Raw genomic sequence first — 15,696 nt, 5'->3', positions numbered from 1 at the left:
AAACAAAAGTTGTACAGTATGCGTATGAATAAAATGTCATTGTCTTTGTTTTCTGTGTATGTTTTAAAATAAACTGTTACTACCTTGTGCAAAAGTACTAAGAGCAAAGGATGATAAGATTTGTTTTCGAGACTGAAAGGTTATACAGTACTTTCACACTTGTAAGTTTTGAGTTTTATTTTATCCTGGAAGTAAGAAATGATTTATTTCTGTTTAGGCAGAAAAATCTGCTTCCTCTGTTTGAATGCCAGTTTTTGGGGTTTTATTGAAATGCCAGAGACATAATGCATTTTCAGATAAAGAGATCAGAACCTCAGAATGAGATTTGTATCCCTGAAGGCTGTGAAGCATGAGAAAAGGTTTGTACAGGACTGTTTATATAGATTGTCAAAGGTGGCATTTCCAAACTCTTTGTGTAAATTGAAAACAGTGCAACAATATTAATTTCAGTAGCAGGAGTATTGGCTGCAAATCCCATCTGTGACTGTGCTTTAGAAAACTGAAAAAAAAAATGTTTCCTTGCAGTCTAGGAACCACTTCATTTTTTGTGTTCTGTTTTTGAAAGCTTTCAGAGGAACTTACCCTTAAATGCCCACATCTCGTGGTGCACATTGTTGTAACCACAGTATGTAACTTTTTATGGCAAGTGTTAAGGTGAAATTGAAGAGATTACATTTTATTTCATAATGTATGCTCAATTCAATTTGAAGTAAACTGCAAGATGTTGCTTGAAAGTATTGCCATTGAGTGAACAGTAGCCAGTAGCAGATATGGTGTTATGCTCTGCCCTCAGAAAGTTTATTTTCTTATTTTTGAGACTAGGCATTTTAGGTCTAACAGTAAGTAAGGGTACAATTGAAAAATGTCTTCAATTGAAAGTTAAGCACAGCACCTGACATTGGCCCTAGGACAAAGCATTAAATACCAGGATAGTAACGACTCTCCAAACACATTATAGAGTCTTATGTTCAAAATCAGAGAACTTTACAATCTACTCATGGTCAAGTTCAAGATCCTATTTTTGCAGTCTTAGCTGATATAAAAATGTTCTGCTTCTATGTGCTTACATCCATTGCACATCTATGCTTCTTTGTGTTTTGACATTATGCTTCTTCTTCAGAATTTAAGAGATTCTTAGTAAACTAGTCCATAACTAATATAACCTTATAATAATAGTAACCTAGTAATAATCATCTATGAAATTAAAGAATGAGGAATTTTCATAATTCTTATTACCTCTAGCCCTCTTAGAACTTTATTGCAGTATTATTAAATGTACTGTAAAGCTTCTATTTTATGCATTTATATTGTGCATCACATTTTTCCTGTGACATTTCTCACTGGATGTACTGTATTTTAAACGTGTGTCACACTAGCTTACGTAATGGGGTTTTAAGCTATGGTATGTAGTCATTTGCATTACTTTATCACTCAAAAGTATTCATCAAACAGAATATGTGTTTGTAGTATACAGCCCTTTGACCCCTGTAATTTTGGCAAAGAGAGGTCTAACTATAAATCTTCTACTTTTCTAGTTTTATATATATTTTATTTTCATTAATACCTGATTAAATTTTAATTGTATTTTAATAACTGTTTAATTGCAAATCAAATATTTATTAACTTGAACAGCTGCTAATGTTAACCAGAGAGGCAATATGTCAAAAATAATTTTGATGATAATACAGTACATGTCAAAGTTAGAAATCTGTCTCAGAAACTGATTGTTTCTACTATTTAACATACTGTATGTCATGTGCCAGTAAAAAGTGTTTTCAAATGCTTTAGTAGCAGACATCACTAAAGTTCACCACTTTTAAGCTAAGCTTGAACATGGCATCTACTGTGTGCCAGCACATCACAAAACACCATGACCTTTGGAACACCTTCAAAATAGAAATGCAGGATGGACCTTATCCAAGGCTTAAGGATGTACTGTATAAAGAACAAAAGCCAACGGAGCAACAGTGTATTGAACTGAGGTCAAATGTTTAATATTGACTGAAACTATGACTTCTAACCATTTATCCTCACACGCATTTGATGTTTCCAGCACTTGGTTACTATTCACATGAGAAGGGAAGTATTTTCTCTGGTATTGTTTTAGAATAACTTTAGAATAACTAAACATTAGATCCTCACATTAGAGAAAGTTATCTTGGTTGGAGATGAATTGTAAAATTAGCAATTACTTCCAGTGTTGCTTTGCACCATGTACTTCTAATTTTGCAGAGCTTAGATAATATCTTTAGGCACTAATGGAAATCAGTGGAACTAAGGAACGTCCTAAGACTAGATTTGGGATATGGAGTAGGGAAAACTAGAGCTGAAACAGGCACATGTGAATCACTCGTTTGGAAATGTTCTTGTAATATTCTTTCTGAAAATTTAATTTGCTACCCTTCTTTTGCACTTTTTTATCAGCTACTGTACTTCTATGCTTTCTGTGTGTGTATTTGAGGTCAGAGTGCTTTGATCTCCATGCTTCAGAGAACTAGCTGCTGCTGGGTCTCATGTTTCTAAAGCTTCCCCCCTGGGATGGAATTGGTGGCCTGCTAGGATAAAGCAATAATTTAATGTATTTCTGTTTCATTAAAATCCCTTCAGCATGCCTCTTCCATTGGCCTGATAAGCCTGAATTGGAATGATACACAAATCTGAAGGTTTAGTGCCCCCTTCCCAAGCACATAAACAGTTGTCAGATTGAAATAATTTTCTGCCATTTCAATACAATATTATACAATATATAAGATGTAAAGTTTTGCTAAATATATGTAGAAATAGTGTTGGTTGTTGTTATCGTGTTCTATACTTCGTGTTTTATACTTGTACATACATACAAAAGTACATATGGGAATGTGGATATTCCAATATTTTATTCCGGTATTCGAATATAATATAAATTAGTTCTTGATTTCAACACATTAGAAAGCATGACAGTCTGAACATACTTGTAATTATACTTTGTGTGTATAGCTAATTAATCATAATTACACATATGTTTAGACAGTTCTGCTTTGTAACATTGTAAAAGTGAACAAGATAATTAATATTCCTCTTCTAATAAACCACAGTAAGTGCATTATAACCCTGAAATGAGTTCTTTGTGAGATACATACAGTATATACAGCACCTAACAAATGCATTCACCCCCTGCCTGTAATATTACATTTGGATTAATTTTACATAATTGAAAAATATTAAAAATGTCTATATTGTGTGAATTTTTGTAATTAATGTTTTTTTTCTTCAAAATTGTAATCTTTATACTGAAAACTATTGTATGTGAAAGAAGCTGAATGTCAGTAAAACCTGCACAGAAGATGAACATTTCACCAAGTGAAAGTTTATGATTGCATATGCATTTATCTGCCTAACGTGGTACTTGGTACCACATTTTCCTCCTTTAGACCTTAGTTTGATGGGTACAGCTGATGGACTGCAGTTATTGGTCTAAAACCAATAAATCTTCTGTTGCTCACGGCCACACGAAAACATTCCCTTTCATACTGTCAGACCACTTCAGTGTTGTTTGGCCTTGTGCTTCAGGTCATTGTCCTTCTGAAATGTGAATTTTGGACTCAGTTATAGATCCTTGGTGGCTCAAGCTGGTTTCCTCTTAGATTGACGTGTACTTTGCAACATCCATACCCCCCCAATCCTGACAAGCTACCAGAGCTTGCTGATAACAAACGTCCCCTTAACATGATGCTGTCCCATCTTTTCTTGCCTGTTGCTGACTAGGTGAAGTGCAGGGCTGGACCTGGGCCAAGTTAAACCAAGTTTAATGTTGGTTTCATCAACCCCGTAAAACATTCTGCCATATACAGTACCTTAATTTTTCTGTTAAGGATTGTTTCTTGCCATTTGCCACTCAAATAGGCAATTTTTGTAAAGGGACTGAGATATTGTCAATGTATGAACAGTGGCTCACACTACATGCATAGAATTGTAGGAATAAATGCCTTATGTATCCTGTGTGCATCTTCTACTCTATCTCTGTTTTGTTTCGTAAGCACTTTATGATCGATTTGTAGTATCCATATTACGGTTGTGATACTGATACAACAGTCTGAGGGAAGATAATATGACATGTCTACTGTAAAGTCAAGTCCAATCGCTTTGATTACACTCAGTCATTCGGATAATTTTGGGATAATTATGCTTTAAACCTTAACTTTTTTTAAATGAATTTGGGTTGTGATTATAAGAACCTAAATTGTGCTTGTTCAAGTACATATTCTTGAGTGCTATTGTTATCTTAACTATTTTGTCTGAGCTGATTGCAATTACAATATTTTGACAGCACAAATATGACTTCAATAATGATTTGTAAAAATTTAAGAGATGGCAATAATATATTACTTTTTCTTAGCTTCTTGGTTTCACCACACATATCCTAGATAGAAGATGCATTAGATTTGAAGAACTACATTTTTTATAATGTGGTTTGTGATTTCACAATTTGTAATATTTTACCCATTGTTTTGATCATTTTACACTTTTACAAAAAACAGCCTTTAATATGTATTCTGAAACAGACAGGTAGATCATATGGCAAAGTAGAAATACTATTTGTTTATAGTGTGATCATAGCCTTGGCTCCAAAAAACATGAGAAAAAGCAACGGTTGCACTACACGGTTGTACAGTTTTTGGGCATTTAGAATGCAGGTTAAAAGCAAGTTAAATGCAGGTTAAACTCCTAAACTATTATTCACATTAAACACTTTTACTTTCACTGTTTCTTTAGGTAGTTATTAAAAGCATGCGGCACAAAGAAAGCCACCATAATTTACGCTTGGTATTTTCAAATGGTGCATGGTTAAAAATTTCAGTCTAATCCGTGCTTTACATTTTGTAATCATGTGCTAATTTAATGCTGGTTCATACTGTAAGCAAATATATTCTATAAATGACTCCATTAACAGGCTTGGGTAAAAAAAAAAAATATTTCTTGATAGGTGAAATAAGCCCTGTGATGAACTGGCATCCCAGGGTATACTGTAATGTGCATTGCACCTGTTGCCTGATTAGCTTCCGCTCCTTAACGACCCTGTATCGGATAAAACAGGTAGAAAATGGATGGATGAAATTAGTTTCTTTCTACCAACATACTAGATATTGGCACTAGAGAACACAGAATAACACTGCTGGAAAGGTAGTCTTGCTCAAGAGAGGCATGAGATAAAATAATTATTTTCAGTTCAGGATTGTGTTCCACTTATTAAACAGCTCTGAAAGGAAAATTGTCATAGCCAAAACTGACATGGTACCTTGCTGTAGTAGGTGGAGTGGCAAAGGCCTTTTATACATATAAAAATAAGAGATAAGGTTCAATGTTCTGTATCATCATAAAAAAGACAATAATAGTTGGCTAGAAATCAATCACCATGCTGTCATCAAATTTTCTGACAACAGAAAACACAGAAAGCAGTAGGCTTTTGATATTTTCTTTTGGTTTGGTGTTCCCTAACATAAGATATATGTTATAAGATATACAGTACTGTATGCCTTTCTTTTCTTGGTATTCATTATGATTTAGCTGAACATGACAAATCATAAAGTGTGCTGTTTAAGTTTTAATATTGGCTACAAAAAGCTACAGCAGGAATTACTTATGGTGCTTTCTTCTGCTTAAACCCCAAATCCTTGTAAAGCATTTTATTTTCATCGATAGGACGTTGAGAAATGATGAAAAATGTAATTTACTTGGAATGTTTGTGTTGATTTGGTCACTTTTTTCATAATGTTGTATTGAAGGGGAATTTCAGCTAACATTTTCGTGCTGGTACTAAAATGTAATAATAATCGGACATTTCATTTAGATTAGCTTGGGTTCACCATGTCTGTGGCATTCCACCTTGTCTTCTAGGTATTCTACACCTTAATTGACAGCTGTGACAGGGCTTCACCTGCAAGCATTGTCATTCAGGCTTTTCTTGACCTGGGCTTCAACTCCATCAATCAAATATAATGTGAAAAGTATTATATCCTAATCCATCATTAAAATATGTTAGAAACTGCATTTTGAAAGCACTACATCACATGACTTAGAATGTGGGGTATAGAAATGAATTTATTATTCTAAAGCAGCTCTCAGTTCTTTAGCTCTTTTTCTTGTGAAATGAAAATAGTATGCTTCTTACTGCAGATTTTTTTTTGTCTGGCATACATTTGTGTACAGTATATGTGTGTAAAGGTCTGAGAAATGCAGAATTATATTACACATTAAAATGTGAAGGATTTTAATGGAAATATTCTGAATATTTTCCGACTGCTTTTCCAAAGGATCAGATGAAAATGATTTGGATCATTTGAAATCTTTTATAATGGTGATCTTAATATTTTTGAACACACCTGAACAATGCTGTACATTGAACTGTTGCAACCACATATAACGATTGTTTAAAACCATATTGTGGTTTACAAATAATTATTTCTGCGATTAATTATTTATATATCCTGGTTATACCTAGAGAGGCTAAATAATAGAAGAATACGTCAAATATATTAAAATCCCAATTTGTATTACAGTAATATAGTGCAAGAATATAGTGCAAAATAATTTGTGGACAACTGCAGTGCAATAAATGTGTAAATAAAGTTTGCAAGCATTCAGCACAAAACAATGGAAGTATTTGTGACCTGACCATCTGTATTGTGTGATATAAGGGTAAGGTAGTGGTATATTCAGTCAAACTAACACAGTGTCACAGTATTCACTACAATCACTTTAGCATACAACATGATTTCTGTGTCGCCCAAATGCAATCTTCAATTCCTTATTCTTAACCAGATACTAGAGTATTAATTTAGACTGTGTGGTGCCCATTACTCAGTCTTCAGTACAATAATCACTTTCACTCAATCATTTGCTTTTATTCTTCACCAACCACCTGACCTTCACAAGCGACCAGTAACTTTTCCGATTGCTACCTTTCCTGGCCAATCCTGTTTGGTCAGGGATGCATCTGTACAACCAACAGTTGTGTACCTGACACTAGCAGCCGGTTTTCCATTTCCTCTCTCTCATCTCACACTCTGTAAGACTACCTGTCTCTCTGCTGAGTACTTAAGAGTCAACTACACTCTTCTCTCAATGCTGCTATCTTGTCAGGTGGTACCCCATTTCTCTAGGTACTAACACCTCCAGTCAGCCCAAGTTTATCTGGCCAGGCATGATCCTCAAAAGTCTACTTGTCCAGCACCTAAGATGCCTCTTAGTATCGCTGGCCTGTTAATCAGCCCAGATCATATCTAATCTACTGAAAAACTCCCCTCTAGAGTCTTTCTCACTTTCCCTACTTCTAAGCTACAGCTAAATGCAGACTTTTCATTCCAGATATGTTCCACTTAGTCTTATACGCCACTTAATTAGCCCAGAGAAGTGAGCAGTTCCACACAGAGCCTATCCCAACAGCTTCTTACCCTCACATGGGATTTCACTCCCTCTAAGTGGCAATTATTCATTCAAACCAGCTCTAACTTTTTCATAGATTTTCTGATTAGCATGCAGCCATCTTGGCTCAAGGACACACCTCAGGGCCAAGGTTTTGAGCCAAAACGATGTCTTTGGTCACTACTTCACAATGAGATTGTTGGTCCTGCATGTGGGTTTGTATTAAGTTTGAGGTGCACTTTGTAAAGTGTGTGTTCTATTAATTGCCTTTCATGTTTTTATTTTTTTGTTCCACAAAATAAAGGGCATTATCTGTGCAACCATGCTAAGGAAGAAGTGTTATGTATTTGCTTAGCATCGTGATATATTTTCTATTTATAAAGTAAACAAGCTCAGATGATCTCACTATGATTAATGCTTTATGTGGGTATAATCAAGAATTCACATTCCCCCTTCAATAAAATCTGGATGTTTTTGAGTCAATATTATTGTAAACAGTGCATTATTCGTATTCTGTTATCAAGACAGCAAAGAAGATGAGACTGGTTGGTCTCATGTTTCAGGTTCATTTAAAAGGAATTAACTCTAATACATAGTTGACTTGATATTATGCTTGGGGTAAAAAAGTTAAATTCTTACGGGAAGTCATTTATTTCTTTCAGAGCATAACTGAAATGAAAATACTATATGAGATTTTCAGGCAGAAATTGCTTTTAAAGCAGGGAATTAACGTTAACTTTGATTAAACAGTTTAACCAGTATCGTTTAATTATTTTAAGGCAGGTTTTTAAAACTTTGACAAGAGTAGTCCCTATAACCTGCTTGCATAGCCATTCTCATAACAGTAAAAATTTGTTCAAAAGTTTTTTTTTCTTATTGCCTTATTTTTTTACATTTTAGTACCTTTTAGACCATTCATTTCCTAGAACAGTATTACATTCCATCTGAAGTTGATGTAGCTTTCGTTAATTTATTTCTCTGGTTATGAAATGTATTGTATACAGTACATTACTGAAACATTTAGACCATGCTGTGGTGTCCCATTTTGAGAAAATGCGAAAAGTTTTTTTTGTAGACTTCATATTTTATTCAAAACCTGAATGTTCGAACTGAAGACTTCAAAGGGTAAGATAAGTTACTATACATTAAATGTCAGCAAAAACTAAAGACAAACATGGAAATACACTATATTGATTGCTTAGAAAGTCAGACCTGTGGAATCGGTATTTGGTGGAAACTCTTTCGGCAGCGATTACAGTATAGCCAAACTTACTCAGACTCATCATATAGCTTGGTACAAATTCTGCCCATTCTTCTTGACAGATTTGCTCAACCCCTCTCAAGTTGTTTGGGGAACTGCTTATGCACAGCACTTGTCAAGTCTTTCTACAGTTTCTCAATAGGATTGAATTCAGGATGTTTTATTCTTATGCCACTCCAGTGTAGTTTTAGATCACCATCCAGCTGAAAGGTGAATTTTTTTAGAATCTTTTGTAGACTGGAATAGGTTTTAGTCCTTTAAAAGGTTTTAGTTTGCTTGTCCTTTGCTCTCTCCATTTTACCCTTAAATGTGTAAAATGTAAGTTGTTTGTATAGAAAATGTTAATTGTTACTTCAGAGTATCATGACAACAAGCTTGAAAGAATCAAAAGCTGCAAGGATCTGAATAGTTTTGCAAGGCACTGTATGTTACCTTATTGTCACGAAAGCCGGTCCTGACTCCCATGAAATGTGTAGTAAAGACCCTATGCGGAGGGTATAATCCAGAAGTGGCTGGAGAAGGACAATAGGGAAGAGATGGTGAGGAATGGACGGGAGGACAACAGGGGACAGCAGTGATCCGGTGCTCGGGGGGCGTAGCGATCTAGTCCAGAGGACGTTGCTTGCACATTGCCTATTGTTTGTTTGTACATTGTCTTGATGCACTGTTCGCACTTTGTCTTGTTTTTTACACTTGTTTTACAATCGAGAGACTTTCTGTTAGTAAGAATGCCATTGTACCAGTACCGGTTACATATGGCAATAAAGTTCAAGTTCAAGTTCAAGGGAAGTCCAGAAAGGGGAATCAGGGCGCAAGGTCCAGGTACCGGGAGATCATCCAAACAAACACAGGGAAAATGGATCCAGTAACATGGAAGGTAAAACCATTATGAGCCCCGGACTCAGATGCTCAGGACACCTGGGGAAAAGGCCTTGCCCTCGGGCTTCTCCTGAGCCCGGTGAATAGGCGGGTCTTCAGACATCCGTCTTCCAATACTGAGCCCAGAATAGTGGAGACGCCAGGCTTAAATAGTAAAAACAGTAACAAGACACAGGTGTAGAACCTTAAACTAACGGGAATTCAAAAGTGTAGGAGCACCCTCTACAGGAGGGAAGACGATTGTGACACTTATACAGTATAATATATACACTGCATAATCTCTATATAAAACAACTCATGCTACATTTCTTTTTTTTTTCCTGCAGGCCATGTTGAAAATAGTGTAGTAGCTTTTTTTTTCTCTCCACCATTTTGATTACACAAAAAACAGCATGCTGAGAAAAGTAAAGTCACATCTATTATACTGTATATTGTGGATGATTGCCTCTTGTGGGTGCTGAGGTGTTGGCATTAGCCTTGGGAAGATAGTTATGCAGGAAAAAAAAGAGAATTAGACAAAATATTTATATTTGAAGTACCTTTTGTACAAGTTTATTGTGAGACCAACTTGAAGAAATCAGTTTCAATTGGCAATTTTGTTTCTAACAGTCCATGTAACCGACAAAAAACATTTTTTTCTTTTTTTCCCCATCAAACAAAAGAGATATAACTTACCATTACAGCACCTTTACAATTATACAGTATATAGCATGTACAGTATTGTGTTTCACAGTATTTTTCAGAAATTTGGCATGAGCCATCTGCTAAGGGTAACCAAAGATTCTGTATGTATGGATCTCTTGAAATGTCAGAAAGAGCTCTAATGTGATCGTTTTTGCTTCACCTGAAAGTATAGAACACTCTGTGTACTGACAGTACACATAGTAATTTCTATAGGTTATGATTATTTATTTCTATGTAGTACTGTACCTGCTTACTTCAAACACTGATTTTGTGAAACAAAAGGACCTTTGTTACAGTATACAGTACAGTACATCATATGCTGTATGCAAAGACACTAGGAAAATGGTTCTTTAGATTTTGAAAATATAATTAACGCATTTCAGCAGAACATAATGCAGTTAACGTCTGTCGGTTTGTGAAATCTAAATATAATTAAATAACTTTGTTCCTCTCAGTATGGACAAAGGGTATGCAACCTCGCGTTGTTTATTTTACAATCAAAATGAAGTACTGATGTCTTTTTCATGTTCTGCCAATGAAGATCATTTATCATTGATTATAATGCTATCGGCTACGTTGTACTTGCCTAGAGCATTATAATTGTGTGAGGACAATACTTTTTAATACAACAGGGACATTGCTCTCATACTGTTAATAACCTTTTTGACAGTGAAAATGAGAATACTCCAGAATACTTTTATTAATTCCTTCCAATTTAGTGTGCAATTATGCTATTTGTTGACCCCTACTTTCTTTTTTGGTAATTTATCTGTTTTTTGTCCAGTGGAAAGCATGCATAACATACTTTCTGATAATTTAGGTTGAAATAGAGATTGATCTGGCTAGGTAAAAGAACTTGAAGGGATGGCTTTGAATACTATTCTAAACCTACAGTATGTACAAGAAATCTGAAACTGATTACAGAATCAGTTTATTACAAATAGTTGAATGCTTGAAATTAAATAAGCCTACATTCCTGTTTTGGCACATAAAGTTGATAAGTAGGTGATTGAAACTGATAAAACATCTCAGCATTCTTAGTCATTTAAGTGTACAATTTTTTCTTTTAGGTAGAAAATACAGAAAAAAGCTTTCATGCCTATGGATTTAGTGATTAAGTTATCATTTTAGGATACCATTGGGTGTTTTAATTGTAGTTTTGTTCTCATCAAACAAACCTTTTCATATAGAAAATTCATTAAATGGTTGATTTATCAAAATTTTTAGTATGTTGCTGTAAAAACTGGACTTACTATTAGTACTGGTAAGTACTGCCCTCTATTAGGCTTTACGTGTAATGCAGGTCAGAGTCATTTCTGTCATGAAAATCAAATACAATTTTTTTTTCCAAAATAAGAAAGCTTACAAATAACAAGGTGTCATCCAGCTTTTTCTTAGAAGAAGAGACAAGGTAGCATCTTCGAAAACATGTCAGGGTTGCTTGTTCTATGTTCAGTCAGCACTGTAAAAAAGGACTTGTTTTCTTTTTGAATACAGTTCAATCCCTGTAGTTATTACTTGTGTCTTCTGGTTTATATTTCAATGTTAAATTTGGAAGAGTCCTTTGAGTTGACCTTTTCAGGACCTTTGCAGATTTTTAAAAATGGATTTCCTCAAAGCCTTCTTTCAACAACAAGAGTTGATAATAATTCCATTTATTAAACCTACTAGTGTAGGACTTTCCACTCTTCTTTGACTGATACCCAAACAGCCATCCATTTGTAAAACAAAGTTCTCACAATATCCTAATTTACAGTAGGTCTTATCATTTCATTGTACAATTTTCATTAAAATATCACATATCATATCATTCTATTAATACAACAGATTTGCCTAATGCTAATTAGTGATAATACAATGTACAAAATATCTGTTTTTTCCACTTGCATGTTGTAACGCTTTTCCTTGTTAAAATGACCAAGTGAAATACACATTTAATCAATTTGCCATTTCCCTTTCATGATCTAGAAGTTCCAACTAATATTAATGTGACATTAACATCTTTTTTTGTTTCATCCCTGCTCTTTTCTAGTTGTATTGCCTACAAAGAAAATTTCAATATGGTTTCTGTCTAACATACTGTACTTTCAAGTCTTTCTCCATCTTGTTAATGCAGTAACCAAACCATTTGGGTCACTATATTAAAATATGTATATATTTCCTTGATTTAAGTATGAATATGTTCTGTACATCAAGTAATACATACAGTATTTTAAATGCTGGCATCCATCCTCTGTATATCAATCATAATCACATTTTTTTTTTCTCTTAAACTCTAATTATTGTATTGTCTGCTTTCTTTAAATTGTAAGTCTTTGATTTGGACTTTACCTATTAACTGTTTAATAGGTCTTTAATCAAGTGTTAATTGAAACTCAAGGTTTTGAAGAAATAGGGAGTTATGTACCCTGTTCTAGAACCTACAATACAACTATTACCTAGAGTACTAGGAGGTTATAAAAAGTCATCCACACTCTACATAGGTTTACATTTTATGTTGATATAATTCAGGGTTCTCAGAGGCAGTTTTATTTTCATCTCAGTATAACCTATGTCACTTGTTCACTTGTAAATCAATACATTTAAAATTCATATCGCATGCAGTTGGATTTGAGGTAGAATCCTGCCTTCATTCCACTTAAACAGTGCATGGTTTTGGATTCCACTGACTTAAAGTTGTTGCCCTTGCAGACCAGATTAATTCTATGGATGTGTGTTTTGCAGTGAAGTAGAAATAATTAATGTCAGCTTATGTTTTGAGTCCATGTTGATTTTATGTGCTTAACACAAAATGACATGATACAAATTAAATGACACAGTGTGGAAATGTGTTTCTGGAATTGTGGAATTGAAAAACATATATGCATTTACAGTATATGAAGTACTGAGGCTTGGAGCTTGAATAATATGATGCATAGAATTAGGTTGGGCTATTCAATATATGAATCAGTTTGTCAAGGAGTGGTTCACAAACAAAACATAGAAAATCTGAAGTGAAATAATCCCATAAGATTTGAGATTTTCCTTTCTTTACAATAGTTGGAAAACATCTATGTATGGTCACTGCAGTGCATACTTTATAGAAAGAGCGAATGTGTTTTATGCTTAAATGAAGTAATGTTATCAATTATTATTCTTGATACATACATTCAATCCAAAGATATCTTTTGATGTTAGTAATGTGGATGCCCGTATGTGTGAGCATACGTCGTATACATGTACACGCTGTTTATATATGTGTAAAGAAAATGCATATATAATATCTAGATCTATCTTTAGATAAATCTAGATATGTACATGTATATTAAAATTACCCATAGAATGCTTACGCACCAGTCCATGTGTCTTTATCTGTATTATATTCTGATGTATCAAAATATTCTAAGACTGTTAACAAAAATTGTTTTTCCAAATTAAATTGGAGATCTTGAAAGAATAGGGAATAGCATATCTCCAATCAGTTGGGAAATGCAGCTGGAATGTGGGTGTTAAAAAAATATATTGGTATAGTAGATTAAAAAACGAAGACAGAGATGAAAGTACTGCAACTGTGGAGGCTCATCTAATAACTACTGCCTTTTCACATTGTGATGAAAGGATTGGTGTAGCCTTGAAACAGAATAAAGTTTTATATCAGTTTATGTTTCTATAATAGAAGAGAGCAACCTATACTACAGTTAAATCTGTAGCATTCAAAAATTCCTACATTGACATTTTTACTAATAAATTAAGTCTATTTTATTGATTTACCTTCATTAAATATTTAATATTACAATTTTATGGAATAAACTATGATTAATCATATAATTGTGCCAAATCCCAACATACAGTATATCAGCTGCTATTTTTTCAAGTTCTCATTTATTTTGTCAAGTAGTTAAGAAAGATACCTAACAGAAGTTTTTCTGTGTTTGACAGCTGAGGACACATGTGGTGGTACTCTCAGAGGTTCAAGTGGGATCATTTCAAGCCCCAATTTCCCGAATGAGTATTACAATAGTGCGGACTGTACATGGACCATACTTGCTGATCCCGGAGACACCATCTCCATCATTTTTACAGACTTCCAGATGGAGGAGAAGTATGACTACTTGGAAGTAGAAGGGTCTGAGCCACCAACCATATGGTGAGTTGATATCTAATGCATTATTTAATCTTAATATTATGTATGTGTTTTATAGAACAAAAAAAAAGACTGGTTACTAAATTACATGTTGTGAGTGCAGGCTGAGCCATACTCTACAGAGAGTACTGTGTAAAATCTGGGCTATATCCTTAGCTAACAGTCACTGGGATCTCTCCAAACAGTGGCACACCACCAGTCAAGCAGTAGTGCTCTATTGACTGAGCTCTGCAGGTGTTGTGTGATTTATTTTCTATACATTATATCCTATGTATTACCCTATCCCCGTGATTTGTAAAATTTAGGCAGCAGTTGCTACTGCCTGATAGCTTGCGAACCTAAGATGCATGTTAACATTAATAATGGATACTAGGTTCCATTTGTTTTGGGTTCAGAGAATGTGTGCTGTCCAAGTGAACGCTATTTCCCACAACCCCACTGGCCTTCTTTTGTGTTCCTTCTGACCAAGTCACTAAGATGCTTGTCAGTCATGTTGTCATGACCCCACATCTGATGGTTTTAACAGTGGCGTGATGGTGTAATAGCGTTGTATTCAAATATCATCCTGCGTTCATCATGCACACTTTTTCCATTACTAAAATATTACATCAGGAGGTTTTCCTGATGGTGTCTCCTCTTATGGCCAATTAGGACACGAACACAGCAACTCACTTCAATGGGAACTTACTACTGTAAGAATGTTGATACATCCTTGAAGTCCCTCCCTTTACCAAACTAACCCATACTCCAGCTTAACACCATAACACTCCAGGTCCCAATCACTTTCTTGTCACCTGGTTACATTTGCAACATTACAGCTTCCCTGGTGTCAGTGAGAGCTACTGTAGATCTGTTCATCTTCTGATGACATACAGTAGCTCTTTGGATGAATGCATGCTGTTGCTGGCTTGGTGTCTTGTTTGCATTTATTTTTGCATTCTTATGACACTAGGTAGAGTCTTCAGCTGCCACCTCTTCTCTTAATTTTGATGTTAGTGGCACTGTTACTAACTGGATTATACTGTAGCTAATCTTCCATACTGCATCTGTCATGGAGATGATGGGGAATTGCTGTTTAAAGCTCCCACGTTTTATCCTGGAATGTGACAAAGTTAATTTTTTACTTTGACAAATATTGATTTGGAAATGTGATGTCAGATAATAATATTGACTAAGTCTGCTGTATACAGTACCTTATCAAGTTTAAACAGTGGGTAATCAGTTCTTTTATTTCTCTGTATTAGTGCTCTGTCATTAGGGGGAACTCCATAGATATTGGATTTGCAAATTGTTGTGTCTGCAGTTCCATCTCTAATGCACTGTCCTTTTAAGGGAGAAATTTTATGAC

The 15,696-nt window shown here is 34.7% G+C and overlaps 1 protein-coding gene across 11 annotated transcripts in view; it reads left to right on the top strand.

Moving 5' to 3' along the window:
- csmd3b (CUB and Sushi multiple domains 3b) overlaps window positions 1–15,696 on the top strand; it is a 553,423-nt gene that overhangs the window by 218,742 nt on the left and 318,985 nt on the right. For 10 of the 11 annotated variants that reach the window (XM_069195150.1, XM_015357108.2, XM_006635571.3 and 7 more), the window contains exon 5: window positions 14,144–14,351. In XM_069195150.1, coding sequence (XP_069051251.1) covers window positions 14,144–14,351 — 208 coding nt within the window. The remainder of the gene's footprint in view (window positions 1–14,143; window positions 14,352–15,696) is intronic. The other variant, XM_015357110.2, reaches the window with a different exon arrangement.

The sequence above is a fragment of the Lepisosteus oculatus genome, chromosome 10 (assembly GCF_040954835.1).
Source record: "Lepisosteus oculatus isolate fLepOcu1 chromosome 10, fLepOcu1.hap2, whole genome shotgun sequence".
NCBI lineage: Eukaryota > Metazoa > Chordata > Actinopteri > Semionotiformes > Lepisosteidae > Lepisosteus > Lepisosteus oculatus.
Note: the sequence above shows the minus strand (reverse complement) of the source record. Positions and strands in the feature narration are given on the sequence as shown.